Below are 16,988 nucleotides of genomic sequence, written 5' to 3'. Positions count from 1 at the left end.
TCTGCTAGTGTACGGGTGCTGCCTCTGTCTGGGAGAAGGTGACTGCTGCCGTTAAAGATGCCCAGTTGATGAACTCGGTCTCGGTCTTTTAGTTGTTTTTCTGGCTGAACGTCGGGGCGGCGGGGTGGTTAGTGAGGTCGTCCGCCGACTAGAGGGACATCCATTCCCCCCCCCCCCGTGCAGCCCGAAGTATATTTGTGCAAGATACTTAACGGGGGACACCGCAACCCCGGGTGACCCCGCAATCCACAAGAACAACAAAACTGTGGCCGCCTCGCCTTACAACAGAGCTGCATGAACTAGGAAAAGATAGAGAGGAAGGACAAGTTCAGCTACTCTTGGAGGCCAGCGACAAAAAAAACCCACATCTAAAACAACACTTCTACATGACAAAGAGACAATGGATCTTAAAGTGATGTTGAACTTTGGTAGTACCTTGGGTTGTTTAGCTTCCTGGCCATGGTATAACCCCAAAATCGGCAATTCTCTGTTAACTTAGGTATTACCTAAGTTCAGCATCAGTTTAAATACCTTTCCTAAATGACTAGTGATGTTACGTTCGCGAACGATCCGATTCTTTTCAACGGCTCTTTGGTACGAACGAAGGGAACCGACTCGTACTTGGTGAGAACCGTTCTTTTTATTGTTGTGCCGAAATTTCACTGCCTGCCCTAAATCCACTTAACCTGACGCGCCAGATATACATATATATATATATTGATCAGTTGTTTTACTATTTATTCTTACATTTTTCAGATAATTGTTTATCTATCTGCTTTGCAGTAAAATCTGTTTTGCACAAAAGTTCATTATACTTGTTTTTTTATTGTGCCAATTAATTGTTTTCTAATATTAAGTGTTGCATGAATTGCATTCAAGGCAAGGCAACTTTATTTACATAACACATTTCATACAGAGGGTAAATTCAAAGTAGTAAATTCACTGACAAAGCAGAGGGAGCTGGCGTCACCTTGTGTAATGTTTACAATGCAGATCATTGACATTAGGTCTGGCAATACGAGTAATTTAGTGCTGCTAAACCTAGTCCACACATGCAAAATGAAATTATATTGGTGGGATGTCTAAGTTTGAATCTGATCCAAATCAGAATATTTCGCAGATAAACCTAGTAACCCCCTGCCCCCTAAAAAAAAGAAAAAAGAACGATGGGAAAGCAACGGAGCCTTAAGATCCGGCTCCCTTCAAAGAGCCGTAATTCCCGTCACTATAAATGACCCTGCAACCCAACCAGAGGGCGGATATACCATTTCCACCTTGGGCACCTTGAGTAGTGTATCAATTCAAATCAGAAATCAATGACGATAAGACGTTACACTGTTGTGTTGTTGATGTCAGAGGCATTCTCATTCTGTAAGGGCAAGTATTAAAAATGTGCCACCAACCACCGCTAATCCTCAACCTTGCCTCCTCACTGCGGTCTAATCCCTTTCCTCCGGAGCCGGTGGACTCTCACGTACCGCCGGTAACCTTCTCCGCTTCGCATAACGCTGACGCCGGCCCGCCGTGCGCCGCCATCCGCTCGTTAGCATGCCGGCTAGCGCGGCGTCCCCCGGTATGCAGATGAGCTGCGCATGGGCCCGAATCATCCGGCGCGGGTTATGTTCCTCAGCGGGGCGCCGCGCTCCCGCCCCGCCGCGAGCATTGAGATGCGCGAGAGGCCGCCAGACGCCTTAAATGATCACTGTCAATTACACGCCGCGCCGCCGCGGGGGGAGCCGGCGCCGAGACACACGCGCCGCATCATCAAGAGGAAGATGAGGAGGAGCTGACGAGGGCCTGACACGGCGCTGTACTCAGACGCTTCCAGATTTCTGCAGCGACTTCAGGGGCTCCGGTGATTTCGCTTGTCCTTAAATCGACATTATGAAACGTCTTTCAGAAAACTTTGCCGCAAGCACAGGAGTTCTTGAACTTGGCTCTGGTCTTTAATGCATTAATGTTGAACGTTTTCATGCATAAATGCTAAATCCTTTCAGAAAACGAGTACAGATTCTCTACAAATTCGTACCAATTATGCATAGTTCTCTCTGAACACACAAAGACGATTGTGGTGTTCCTTTTAGTTAAATACTGCTCAATAAAGGCATTAAAGGAATAGTTCACCCAAAAATGAAAATCCTGTCATCATCTCCTCCCCCTCATGCCAAATGAAACACAGGTGAAATTTGTTAGTCCATATAACACACAGGGAGGTTGCCAGCACAACTTGGTTGCAGCCTTCTCCAAAACAACTGAAGTCAATGGGGACCTGTTCTTTAGAGCTCCAAAACAAAAACAGCCAAACAATCACACTGTGAATAGAAAGACCTATACACCATTATCTGTTGCAAATCAATCAGCTGTAGTTCAGATTTGCACTAAATGATGGTGTAAATATACTGTAGGTCTTTTTGGAACTCTGAAGAACTGGTCCCCACTGACTTCAGTTGTTTTGGAGAAGGCTGCTATGGAGTTGTGCTGCAGCCTCCCTGTGTGTTATATGGACAAACTTCACCTGTGTTTCAACTGGCATGAGGGGGAGGAGATGAGGACAGGATTTTCATTTTTGGGTGAACTATTCCTTTAATTGTAGAAAAGAATATTCTCAAAAGCTGTAAACTATGATGTAGTTTGATGGTGTGCAGGCATAGAGGAGTGATGGACTGACTGACCTGGATTTTCCATGGCAAAAGCTGATTTTAATCACTCAATATTACACAATAAACAATTCTAAAAATGTGCAAAAACTTCACTAATGTTCCACTCGGTACTTTCCCTCCCAGCAACTATTTTGTCAGCCCTGTCTTTCCCATGGTGCTTTGCCATTTGGAGTGAGAGTCAGTTGTTTTCTGAACTCGAGAGAGAGAGATTCTTCTTTCTCCTTCGCTTGTTGAACGCCGGCCCAGGATAAGACTGATGACTTCTCCGAGGGGGTCGCGCCTCAAGCTTTGGCTAACTCTCTCTCTTCCTCTCACTCACTCCCTCCCTCCCTCCCTCCCTCCATCCCTCCGCCCCACCCCACCTCTTTCTCTCTCTTGCCAAGGCTAGCGTCGGGCCAAGCGGGGACATCTGCTAGTGTACAGCGGGGCCCGGAGCCATGTTTCCGTGCTTAGCCGGACCGCTCCGGCCAACTCCTTGTTAACAGCGGCGGATATCACCGACATAACAAGGTCTCAGTCGCTCGGGTGCCTGGACGCGAGCTGCCCGGCCACGGTTACTCATCTGCACAGCTGCCGCAAAAATGGCTTCCAGGATTTCATTTGTTTCACACGTGGTGAGGGAGAGGGAGAGGGAGAGGGAGAAGGGAGGGAGAGCCGCATGCTGAACTTAGGTAGTAGCTAAGTTAACAGAGAATTGCTGATTTTGGGGTTATATCATGGCCAGGAAGCTAAAGAACCCAAGGTACTACCAAAGTTCAACATCACTTTAAGATCCATTGTCTCTTTGTCATGTAGAAGTGTTGTTTTAGATGTGTTTTTTTTTTTTGTCGCTGGCCTCCAAGAGTAGCTGAACTTGTCCTTCCTCTCTCTATCTTTTCCTGGTTCATGCAGCTCTGTTGTAAGGCGAGGCGGCCACAGAGGGTCTCTCTGGATGCGTGTGTGTGTGTGTGTGTGTTTTATTTTTTTATTTGAACCTTTATTTGTTCAGGTATAGATGACTGAAAGTGCAATCTCTTTGTCAGCCGCGCCCTGCTTCACATTCCTGCAGTTCCACAAACAGGGGAACTGCCCCAGTACAACCCCCCCCCCCACCCCCACCCCCTTAAGTGCCATAGGGGAATGCATGATGAGAACATGACAGGGTTGAACATACAGAGAACTGATAAGGCATTATACTCTTCTCCCTGTGGGCTTCCAGATTAAAGAGATCACCCGGTTGCCAACGGTGACCGATGTGTTCCGGAAACAAGCTGCGTTCGGAGACGGCGTAAACAACAACAGTGGTGTTAACGAAAGCGATGCGAACTCTCCTCGTGACAACAGTGAGCAGAGGCAGTGACAAACTCATAGTCTTAACTGACAACATGACTCAAACCTGTGGCTGTGCAGAATAAGCATAATGATCGCCGCCATTCAGCTTAAAAGAATACACAAGTTATAGAATATACAAGTTTTTCGGTAGATTATTCCATTGGTCAACTTCAATGTTAACTGATGAGAACATAGACACTAAACTCATCCATGGGTCCCCGGTTGATCACTGGCTCTGGTGCTCCATAATAACACTTTAGCACAGTGGTTCTCAACCTGGGGTCCGGGGACCACCAGGGGTTAGGGCTGGGCGATATGGACCAAAAATCGTATCTCGGTATTTTTAGGCTGAATGGCGATACACGATATATATCTCGGTATTTTCTACTAAGTAGGCTAAATGTTCAGTTGTAAGTCAAAGCCACATGTGAGATGTCACAAGCACTTTCATTAAAACAAGACTGTGATCAAAATAAAAGGTTTCCTTCCCTGTTTTAGAACAGTCTGGTAAGTTCAGAAAATTACATCACTTTATTGTAATGCAGCCTTTAAAACCAGGAAAAGACAACACTTATGCCATATCACGATATTACGATATCCAAAATCTAAGACGATATCTAGTCTCATATCACGATATCGATATAATATCGATATATCGCCCAGCCCTACCAGGGGTCCTTGAGAGGGTTCCAGGGGGTCCCCAGCAAATTGATGAATTGTTAACTTCAGCATTATTTCATTAACAAGAAGTTAACACAATTAGAGAATGTAGAAGAATGACTGTTTTGATCATAGTTTCTCTGTTATCTCTCTACCTGCAATACAGATAGTCTTGGAATTCTGGACAAAATCATATCTAACAATAAAAAATATTCTCAGACTTGGGTCAGAGAGGCAAAACTCATCAAATGGGGGTCCGTGGCCCTAATGTGGACTAAATTATGGGTCCTTGATATGAAAAAGGTTGAGAATCACTGCTTTAGCATACACTATGTTGAGTGATAGCAGGTCAGAGGCATCATCCAAGTAAGTAAGCTGACCTTTGACTAATAACAAGTTCTTAGTGTTTTTTTTATTATATGACCTATAGATTAATAAATTCAAAAAATGACACAGTCAAGGGGGTTAAGTCAATATAACTTACGTAGCCAGGTTTATTTTTGTAAGGTCTATTTCTGGTGAGCAAATGCGTATTCATAGACTGCACAGTTATTTTTAGCTGTAAACAGTCTCCCATCACCCATCACCCTGCTATGAAAACAAAACAAGTCATGCTCCAAGTGTCACAACATCAGAGACCTTCCCACAGGAAAAGCAATCCCAGCTAGTTCAAAATATGACCTTATTTTTTAAACGTAAAAAAAAAAGACTTACCATTTGACTTTAGAGCTGCTATAAATTCTTATTTTGTCGTAAAATGACATAATGCTAGTGGCCTACCATAACTCAACATAGTGTATGCTGAAGTGTTAGCTTGGAGCATCAGAGTCAATGATCTGCCGGGGACACATGGATGATTTTAGCATCTACTGTATGTTCTCATTACTTACGGCAAATCTACCAAAACCTTGCTATATCATTAGCACTGTCTAGGTCCTCCTGATAGGGAACTTCTCGAGGACGGTTTGACAAACTAAAAAACACACTCCACAGCAAATGTCCTGCTGTTAATCTTGTGTGGAATCTGCTGTGCTAAGTTGGAACTGCCCAGTTCTTTTTGACTGCTGGTGAATTAGCAACACCGGTGTAGAACTCCTTCCCTCCTCATCATTTTTCTAAAGGGCACACAGTCTTTTATCTCATCGTCCTCCCACCTGTGTGTGTGTGTGTGTGTGTGTGTGTGTGTGTGTGCACCGGGGGAGGTTGAGTAGGATGAGGCGGTCTGCAGGCTGGAAACGGGGGCAGTAAAAAAAAAAGCCTCCATATCAATAACCACATCACACAGTCAAGCGGGCCCCTCCGGATACGACTACAAAAAAAACCCCCACAAGAATAGACGTCCTTCGTTCATCCACAGAAACCAGACTGTGACAAAGCCGGGGGTTTTCACAGAACGCATCTCGGAGCTAAGACCGCCTTTGCTATGAGGAACGCTTAAGACTCCCAATTACCACAGGAATTGTCAGAGCTCCCGATAACTGTATTAGACATGGTTGTTTCATTGCGTACACAAGCCTAGAGACGCACTCTCAATGTATGCATTTCACCAGAGGGGTACGGGGTCAGAGGTCACATACAGTACATTGCAAAATTACAAAATGTCAATGAATATGCAATCAAACTGCATCATATCCATCATATCAGAGGTGAACCACACTGACTGATATCTGATTGTTGAAGAGAGGTCAAGATCAGCCCCATGTATTAGAAATAGAAATAGAAATGTAAACCAATAGACAGAAGCAGTGTTAGAAGCAGTGTCTGTGGGACCAGGACCGGGGAACAGAGCACCGCTGAAAACGAAGGTCACAGGAAGGCATGATGGGATATCTGACCTGCGTCGAGGTGCCGGCCTCCCTCTTGGTCCGGCCTTGAGAAAGCCACTGCACCGTCACTGTCCTTCCCCTCTGCGGCCCTGCGGGGACACAAAGCACGGGGAAGGTTAATGAGATGCACAGTCCTGCACATGAGGTCAACATGGGCTCTGAGGGGGTTTTTATGTAGGTGATTTTTATCAGGTAACACACAGGATGAGCGATGGCAGTAAAATGCTTTATCATCAAGAAGCAGTGGTGGAAAGTAACTTAATTCATTTACTCAAGTACTGTACTTAACTAAAATTTTGAGATACTTGTACTTTACTTGAGTATTTCCATTTGATGCTACTTTATACTTCCACTCCACTACATTTCAGAGGGAAATATTGTACTTTCTACTTCACTACATTTATTTGACAGCTTTAGTTACTTTTCAGATGGAGATTTGACACAATGGATAATATAACAAGCTTTTAAAATACAACACATTGTTAAAGATGAAACCAGTGGTTTCCAACCTTTTTGGCTTTTGACGTCTTACAAAAAGCAGTGTGTAGTCGGGTCACATTTCAGATGTCTATGAGTTGTTAACAGCTCCACCAAATAGTGATTTTTCCCTCTAAACCTCACATGGTTTCATTTCAATAAATGTTCAAATGATCTAATATTTCAGCAAAAACCAAAGATTAGAGAAAAAGTCCAAAAACTGAAAACAGATTTGTGTATCAGAACTTTGTTTTTTCTTCTTTCCTCTCCCATTAATCATCTCACGACCCCTCAGATTTATCCGGTGACCGTTTGGAGGGGCCCGACCCCTAGGTTGGGAACCACTGGACTAAACTAGCTAACTGTATATAAAGTAGTTCAAACTAGCTCCACCTCCAGCAGCTACAACAGTAACATGCTGCTTACACACTGATGCTTCAGTATTAATAATCTAATGATGTCATATATAATAAAATATCAGTCAGAGGGACCAAACCACTACTTTTACTTTAATACTTTAACTACATTTTGCTGCTAATACTTATGTACTTTTACTTAAGTGGGATTTTTCATGCAGGACTTTTACTTTTAATGGAGTATTTTTACATTGCTGTATTGGTACTTTTACTTAAGTAAAGGATCAGAGTACTTCTTCCACCACTATCAAGAAGTATGATGTAATAACTGCCCGTCCAAACAGCCTTACAAATGCATATGTATTGTGACCTTAGTCTTGCCAAAGCTTCAGCGCAGGAGGACTAGCAGCGATTATTTCATTACTATGGTAGTTAAAGATAAATGCAATTAATTAAATGTCTTTTATGCAGTTTAATTCCCTAATTAGTTGCCTCTCTGATTTGTACTCTAAGCAATTTCTTCTGCAATACCCAGGCATAAACTCATGCTGACAGAGACTCTCTAGTGCCAACAGTTCAAGGGCTGCAGTTGCAGAATACAGTATGAAACCTCGAGTTAATTACTGTCTTGTCTCATACCTACGCAAATGACAATGGCCAAACAATCACCACCAACCCAACCTCAAAAAAAGCAAATTAAAAATCAAAACAAATATGTCAAGACTAAGAGACAAATGTGCCTTTTTTCTGGTCCTCGCATTCCTCTCGCAGGGTTGATTGCAGTGACTGCGGCAATGCGGTTACGTAGAATAATGGCTTCGTTTTCACCGAGCAAGGATCTCAACATGACTAGATTACCTCAGATGAATCATGGGCTGACTCCAAATTGACAAAAACACTTCTCGGGAAGTTGAATTTAAATGGAGTGATTCATACACGTCGGCCCGAGCCGGCTGTACATTCTATCACAGATAACGTTGTAACATCACCATTTTTCGCTTTGGCAGGAAAAGCAATGAGCTGAGCGGACTCGGGGATTTTCAGGACTTTAATTCCAACTCCGGGGAGCATTTAGCCGATATCATCCGTAAGACAGAACAAGATGCAATATAAGGCTGGAGCGTAATAGACTTATTAAGACCTTAGTCTCAGGTTTATCCAGTCTGAATCATTTCCGCTTCCTCCGTCTCCCCCCGTGCTGACACGCTCCCTCACACACACAAGAATACGCAATGAGTTGACCACCCACAGTACAAGGTGGCGAGAATACTTTTTTTAATGATCTCCCTTAACCCGAAACGAATGACAGAAGCCGCCGGATAAAGTTTTTAAATCACAAGGAATGTCTAGGAAACTCTCTAGTAACTCTCTAGTTTACTCTCCCTTAGCCAATGAGGAGAATTAATGATCAGCTAAGGGCAAAACAAACGGGCATCAAGCCTCTCAGCACGAGGACGGTGGCGGCGGCTGCGTGTGTTGTTGTCTTCGTCGATCCTACCTAGAGCTTTGCATCCTCCCTTCTCCGGCTTTTTGGCTTTTGCCACACAGGGCCCAATCAACCTGCTCCGGGCTGCTAATGAGGAGCCGGACAGAGAAACACAGAAATAAGAACGTTATCACCGCTCTGCATGACAATAACCGCGCGAGCGAACGCCGCGGTGAATGTGAAATACAGATTTGTCGGACAGCAGAGAGAGACGAAGCGGTTAGGGGTCAAGAAGGAGATGGAGGGAGGGGATGATATAGATGGATCAAAGTGTACAGGGAGTGTAGAGGGGCCACCCGCTCTGGCATTAGAACTGCTTTTGCTATTCCTGACGCGAGTCTTCTTGACACGCATTTAAAGGGCCGCGAATCAATCTATGACTTCTATCGACCTCCGGCGACCGAGGAATTGCAACATCGACAGATCTCTGGCAAAGCTTACGGTGGCCTGGACCTGACAGAAATAAAGTTGTTGTTGCAAAGCAGAGTACGGGTCGGAAAAGTGAGTTTGGAAAGCTAGAAATGTGGCCAAGTAATCATCAAGTCATTGGTATTGATCAACCCCCTGCAGATATATTATGGTCGTTTTGTGCGACAGGGCAGTAAAAATCGTACTTAAAGGATCATTCCGGTTATTTTCAACCTGGGCTTTATTTTGCTATTTTTTGCCATCATGACGATTGATTGTCTTCAAAATTTCATCGCTTACTTTGCTGTAGTTTTATGTAGCTTCAGATCGCAGAGAGTGCTACTCTCTGCTGACAAAGCAGTCACAACACCCACACTGCAATGGGGCCTGCCTACATCCGATTTTATGATTATCCATTGCCTGAAGCCTATTTACAAGTAGGATATATGGGATTTTTTGCTGGCTCTGATATCTCCCAACTGTATGGAATTGAGGAAGTGTGTCAACACGAGCGGTAAACAAAGCAGGGAATCCACAGATGTTGGCAGGTATTAAAAATGAAAATTATCACACTACCGCACTGTATTCACACTAATACAATCAACCGTACTTACAGAAAGTGAGAAATATCTGCTGTTTTTCTACCATTTATGGTTTATTCTAAATTCATAAATACAAATGATTTTGGATGTGGACGCTCCAACGAGTAAAACACGTGAAGAAAGCTTTCAAGCTGAACAACAAAACCCCGTTCTTCTATTACTTCCAATATGACATGAAGCAGAAGACTGGCAGCCAACAGATAAACAAAGAAGACAAAGAAGCATGTGAGCAATGCTAAAAAGTATCAAAAGGACTATTATAACTGAAATGTCATGTGATGATCGTTCAATCACAGCTATTTAAAAACGTGCAACTGCAGCATGAGTGTTACTGTGTTCAAAGTACATGTTTTAAATGCTTTTTGGGTTAGACTGTTGACTTTTACAGGTACATAAGGATCTACAGTAGGGCGGTCAATTTCACCTAAATGGTTTAATTTACATGCATTCTAAACAGATAGATATTATATCCGGAATGAAATAACAATGTGTGATCTTTCCGTTATTCCATTTTTTGAAAGATTTGAGTTCTGCTGAATCTTGTCTTTTGCTGAGGGGGAATCCAAATACCTTCCAAACATCGCTTGGAGGAGTTAGGATAGAGGAGTAATAACTCCTCGTCAGGCTGGGTGTTTTCTGCCACAATGCAAGCATGTGTGCTAAAAACAAACTAGCATGGGGAGCCAGTGATGCGTTCAGTTCAATCAGCTGCAAAAATAAATAAATAAATAAATAAAAAAGCTGTAAAAAATAAATAAATAAATAGAAATAATCGCCTTGCGGTTGTATGCCTCCGCCAATAAACTTTGTTTTATCATTGCGAGGACAGTCTTTATTTATTGAACATATATAATTAATGTGATTATTAGGTCAACTTTAAGGATTTTGGTGTCTGCAAAAGTAAGTGACAGCACTTCCACCGTTTTTTTTTGTAGAATGACCCAAGATCGTTTTCTCAGCTACAGTGGTAAGCAAAACATTATGATGTCACAGTGAAGTTGACCTTTGAACTTTTGGATATAAAATGTCATCACTTCATAATTTTATCCTATTAGACAGTCATGTCAAATTTTGTCATAATTAGCGTATGAGTTCTTAAAAACCAAAAACGTGTTTTGTGAGGTCACAGTGACCTTTGACCTTTGACCACCAAATTCTAATCAGTTCATCCTTGAGTCCAAGTGGATGTTTGTGCCAGATGTAATGAAATTCCCTCCAGGCGTTCCTGGGATATCGCGTTCATGAGAATGGGATGGACGTGAGGTCACAGTGACCTTGACCTTTGACCTTTGACCACCAAAATCTAATCAGTTCATCCTTGAGTCCGAGTGGACGTTTGTGCCAAATTTGAAGAAATTCCCTCAAGGCTTTCCTGAGATATCGCGTTCACGAGAATGGGACGGACGGACAGACAACCCGAAAACATAATGCCTCCTGCCACGGCTATCACCAGCGCAGAGGCATAAAAAAGGAATTATCATTTAATGCCCCTTGAACATACTGTATGTTCATTCACTGACTCAGAAATTTAGTTTTGAAACACCATGTCCCCATCGGGCGCAATTAAGTGGTGCCGAGAGCTGCCGAGAGCCGACTGTGCCAAAGCCGAGAACACAAAACCCGAACCCCCTACCGAGCAAGACTGCTCTTTCTGCCGTTTACCCTTTTAGCTAGCGACTGACTGGGCTGAGAGCCCACAGAGAAGGTCCATCACACCGCTTTAACAATGGCGCCCAGCGAGTGGGCCTCATAAGACGCCGCGGGCCTCTTCCGTGTTCTTGTCACATATGCTCCTAAAAAAGGCGTCAAAATCCTCGCGGCGCTCACAAAGGGACTCGTCACCCACTCTGTTTTGTAATCCATTAGGCGTCATTGTCAAGTAGGCTCATTGTGCAATCTGCATAGCTAAATAACACCTCCACACAGGCTCCGCGGTGGCTGTGTAAGCCGTGCAATCTGCTGTGCTGTGTGCTCCGTATCAAAAACTCACCCGAGAGGCAAATTTGACTTTTGAAATACAATTCTGATAGCCTTGTTTCTTCGGGGGCGGGGAGGATCAAATGCTTCCCCCCCCCCCGAGCTAAGGTCACCAATTAATAGCTGATAAGACTGAAAGGAATCCATAAAATGTCAGCGGTGCTTCGCCTATAACTGCTCGAGGCGGGCGGAGGGGGGGGGGGGGGGAGAAACATTTCCGTGACATTTGAGGCTTTCGGGAAAATATAGGGTTCAGGCTAAATAATGAGTGGAGCGGGGCTGAACGGAATCCCGCTTTCTCTCCTCTTCGCCAACACTTCGTCTGACACACCGGCATCATCTGGAGCTCTACTCTTCCTCCCACGATGCACTCCTCGTCCCAAACCGCCCACCACCTCGCGCACATGGCCCCGGAGAGCAGATACTCGATCCACTCGAGCTAATTGGAGAAATGACGGTTATTGTGGTGTCCGTTTTCGAGCTGATAAAGAGGGCAATAACGGCAAAGACGCGGCATCGATCCGACTTTTGGGTACGAGCGGCAGCGAGTCACTCAATTTGTCTCAGGCGGATGTTTTTTAAAAGGCCAGATACAGTTAGTCTGTGTTAGTTTTATAACACAGCTGCTATTACACACTGCCCATAGTGAAAGGCTTCAAACGAAAAGCTGCAAAATAGGATTAAAAGCTGCCTTGCAAATTTCCTCTAACCCTAACTGAGATTGAGTATGAAAAATCACATGTTATCTGGCTGTGCACAGCGCAGGCCAAATTCCCTAACCCCTCACAGCTGTTGACACATTTCCCAAGGAAATGTTTGAAGCTGCAGAGCATCTCGAGTCTTGTTTGGTATTAAGCCGTACATTTTTTTTTTTTTTTTTTTGGGGGGGGGGGGGGGGGGGGGGTAGTGCAGGGCCCAGGAAACATGAACCCCTGTATTCAATATTCATTCAGTGCCAAAGTCAACAAATGACAAGGCGGTATGGCGCTCCCGCTCCTCTCTGCGGAAAAACATTAAGGCTTCGGCTAATGGCTTCGGCGGCGGCATTAGAAGGTGGAGAGGGGGGGGGGGGGAGGTCCTCCATCACCGAGAATGATCGAACGCAGCCAGACGAGGCTTCGGGGGGGGGGGTTAATAAACGCCGGACGGCCCGGATGCGACACCCGACACGCCCCCCCCCCCCCCCCCCACTTCTTTTCCAGTGAGGCTTTTCAATTATAAAAAAAATGTGTACATGTGTGCTTGGCTAAGCCGATCTTCCCCGTTCTGCAGAGGAAGAATGAGGAGGCGGTGGATGGATGGACGGATGGGAGAGGATAAGGAGAGGGAAAAAACGGATGAGAGGGGCCGCTCCTCCAGCCCAGATCCTAAACCTCATTCCCCAGTTTAGCAGAGAGCTCATTGGATACACCGTCTTATCCGCCCGCTCAAACGCCAACCTCGGGGCATCCGTTCACAGTCAGAGAGAGAGAGAGAGATAGAGCGCTCTGCGGTAAATGATCTTTTAAACGCTTCCTTTCATGTCTTGTCCCTCGCCCTCCTCTCCTCCTTGTCTCTCCTATTACAGCTGTGTTAGTGCGGCGGGATAGTTTTTATGTCTCGAAGACGGAGAGAGGGCCCGCGGAGTCGTTTTCGGAAAGTTTCTCCGCGACGTTACGACCTCTGCGAGCGCTCCGAGGCAGAGGGAGAGAGTTGGACGAACTTCGAGAGAGAGAGAGAGAGAGAGGGCGAGCGGAGCACGTCTTCCAAAAAAAAAAAAAACGGCCGCCCCCGGGTCCAGAGAAAATCAATTTATGTTTAAGAAGGTGTTATATTCCATACAGTGGGTTTTTTCGGCTCCTCCGGCATGAATTTGACAAGTCGGGTAGCTCCGCAAACTTAAAAACTCACGATGGGAAAGTGTTTAGAGGTGAAGCTCAGCCTCTCAAAGAACAGCGACCCACTTTGCTAGATTTAAAATCCACATCGGAAACGGAGCGCCGCTCTGAACCCTGTTGAACTATCTGAGGCAAAACATTGACAAAACCGGAGGGCTTATAACAGAATGTACTATGTAATGTAATACACCTTGGACTAGTGTAAGGAAAGTGCCCAGCTGATTAGAGGAATCTTTTTGCTTTCTCATACCCATTCTGAACCTCTGCTTTCAGGTTTGACTGAATGGAACCAAAAGATGTCAAATGTGAGGACTTCATGGATGGATGGATGGATGGATGGATATATGTGTTTTTCTTAAATGGTAAAATGAAAATGTGGGACAGGATGTAATCAGAAGTGTGTTATTGAAGCATATGTAGGACATCTCTCCTTCACCGTTATTTCCCTGTGTGCTTCCTGTGAAGATACCCAAAGTATGAGTCAGACCTCATTACTTTTGGATTTTGTCTCCATCTTTCTTACTAAGTGGTTATTGCTGTGCTATTTTTTTTTATTATTTTCCATTTTTGGGGCTAAGTGCTCATTGCTGCGGTGTTTCTGCACTGCACTTCCCAGAGGTCACCTGTCAATCAAACAGTGTGGGCGGAGCTTGGATTTCCTGTTGATGCAGTTTGAGTTTCTCTTTTCTTTGTCTGTTCAGTCATGGTGGCTATCGCTCATGCTAACTACCCACTTCTGTTTAAACAGCAGTTGCTGCTGCCACAAACATAAAATGCATCACTTTTCCCAGTGTTACGCCAAAATTTGTATCCCCTAAGGAAATTATCATGAGGAAAATGTGCTTAATAAATGACAAACTAATGTTTAGCCTGACAACTTGTTTCTACAATCAATAGACGCTTGTGGTTTAAGATAATAAGATCATAAACAAGAGTGATCTCCATTCATTGTGAGGCATCTAGCTAGGTTGCGTTCAGTAGGCTACTGTCATTGTTGGAATTTTTTTTTTTAGGTTTTACTGTTTGAAAAGCCAGCGATAGTAAAACAATCCACAAAAATTGAAAAGATGTTACTTTCTTCCCTGGTGTGAAATCAAGACACACCACCACGGGAAACACATTTTGGAGGGGAAACATATTTTGGCACAACACCAAGGAACAGCTACCCAACACCGAGTGTTTAGAACAGCAAATATAAAAGCTTTCATGAGGTTGAATCACTATTGTAATGTGTCAATTGGTGATAGAGAGTAGCAAAACGGTAACTTATTTATATGAAAAGATCAGAAATTTGAGACACTGGAGTATACTCGGTAACTGTAAATGGCTTGACAAACAAAAACAGTTTTTAGTCAAATGAGGAACATCTTTAGTTAGATTAGATAAGATTAACTGAAACGTCAATGATCCCCAAGAGGAAACTGAGTCATTGAAGCAGCAAAGAGTAGAATATAGATAAGAATAAGACTAGCAGAGGATGATTGAAGATAATACAAGTAATTAGAACAATCGAACATCTTGAGAATACTCCAGCAAATAAAGAAATACATGACACATGATTACAGTTTTAATTGACGCAGGGGGTTCCGACTCATTTCCTCCGCCTAGTTTAGACACCTCAGCGACCCGGGAAAAAACTGTGAAACTTCAAATAACTCCGGAAAAGGAGTGAAGCGCTCTGAGAGAAAAAAAAATCTTTATTTCCACACTATCGGTTTCACATTGTTTCAAGCTTGTTTTTTTTCCTAAATTCCCATTATTCAATGGGAATTTAGTCCATGTGATTCATCCCTAATTCTAAGATGCTTAAAACGCAAAACCGGTTGCATCCCCGGCTACGCTTTCTATGTTCGTTGGAAGCTTAATAGTGTCCGAGGATTAGAGAAAACAAAATTAGCTGGGAAATCATTTACATTTCAAAAGGCCCAAATCGCCTTGATTTTACTATTTTGTAAATAGGCTAAAAACAGTTAAATTTATTACCACATAGGAATGCTTTCTAATACTTGCAGTGACAAGTGTACAAGACCAACCTGTGTTTTTGCAACTCAGACTATCCTCTCCTCTTTATCTAGAGACGACAGCCACAGCAAACAGGGTTTTGACTTGAAAAGCATGCGTCAATAGCAGAGTGGCACTTTGAAAAATATAAATACACGCTATTACCATAAAAAGCATAAGTAAAAAAAAAAAAAAAATGCTGCTTTTCCGTCTGTGTTGAAGCACTTCCCTCAGAAGGAGCCATCCCTCACCGCGGGTCCCTGAAGAAAAGAAAACACCCCCCCCACCCCGCTTCGGTTTCACAGACGGGAATGGGCTTGGACAGTGCAGATTGTAAATGTAACGTCTCGTTTTAGGGAGCATGAAATGGGCAGACGGACCAGCTGCCGCGTCCCGGGCCGCCGTTTCCCCCCGACGGCGACTCAGAGCCGTATGTGGCCGACCGCTGTGGAACCCGGGAGAGAAATCAAAAACACTGAGCGTGTGGAAATGTTCACACTCAATCTTTTCTCTCACTCATACATAGGAATAGACCAATATACAGTATATCGGTTTGACCATATATGGGGCTGATATTGGCCTTTTGTTTAAAATCACATACGGGCCGGGCCATGTTTGATTGATTACATATTAATTAGGGATGGGACGATATATCGAAATTCAATATATCGCGATACAGGGCTGAACAATTAATCAAAATTTTATCGAAATCGCAATATGGCCTACTGCAATTTTCAAATCGCAGGAGGCGCAATATTTGGCGAAATGTGTCAAAATACCATTTTAAAGTAAATTTTGTGGTGCTGCAGAGATGTCCTGGCCTACACATCATATTCTACAGACTTAAGAAAACATCTTTGTTTGGTACAGATCCCCGCAAAAATCACACCATAATCATTTTGAATACGTTTTTCAATGAAAATGAGAATAATGATGTAAAAATTATCATTCCCTCTAATATCGCAAATCATATCGCAATTGCAATATCAGTCAAAATAATCGCAATTAGATATTTTTTCAAAATCGTTCAGCAATACAAAAATGTTGAATCGCGATGTCAGCTCCATTTTATTCTGCTGTAGTAATCACAAATGAGACGGCTTGACCATCACAATTTCTCAAGCTCTCCATCTGAATTATATTATTTGCACTTTGTAACGACATTTTTAAATTGTTGTTTACATTCTAGCGAGCCAATGCCGTCGCTAGAACGATTCGTGGCCCAGAAAGAAACATAATTCTGCACGGTCAGACTTATATATTTATCACATCGTATCGTGGTTGTATTGAATCGTGAATCCCATATCGCGTATCGAATCGTATCGTGAGATAAGCATATCGTCCCAT

The 16,988-nt window shown here is 43.6% G+C and overlaps 1 protein-coding gene across 1 annotated transcript in view; it reads right to left on the bottom strand.

The window, feature by feature from the left end:
• LOC139653119 (disintegrin and metalloproteinase domain-containing protein 33-like) overlaps window positions 1-16,988 on the bottom strand; it is a gene marked incomplete at its 3' end in the record, with an annotated part of 96,815 nt that overhangs the window by 65,230 nt on the left and 14,597 nt on the right. The window contains exon 3 of the mRNA XM_071530071.1: window positions 6,467-6,546. Within this exon, the coding sequence (XP_071386172.1) occupies window positions 6,467-6,546 (80 nt within the window). The remainder of the gene's footprint in view (window positions 1-6,466; window positions 6,547-16,988) is intronic.

The sequence above is a fragment of the Centroberyx affinis genome, unplaced genomic scaffold (assembly GCF_046629955.1).
Source record: "Centroberyx affinis isolate AG114_WGS23_722 - 3 ecotype Tasmania unplaced genomic scaffold, CSIRO-AGI_Caff_v1 ptg001878l_1, whole genome shotgun sequence".
NCBI lineage: Eukaryota > Metazoa > Chordata > Actinopteri > Beryciformes > Berycidae > Centroberyx > Centroberyx affinis.
Note: the sequence above shows the minus strand (reverse complement) of the source record. Positions and strands in the feature narration are given on the sequence as shown.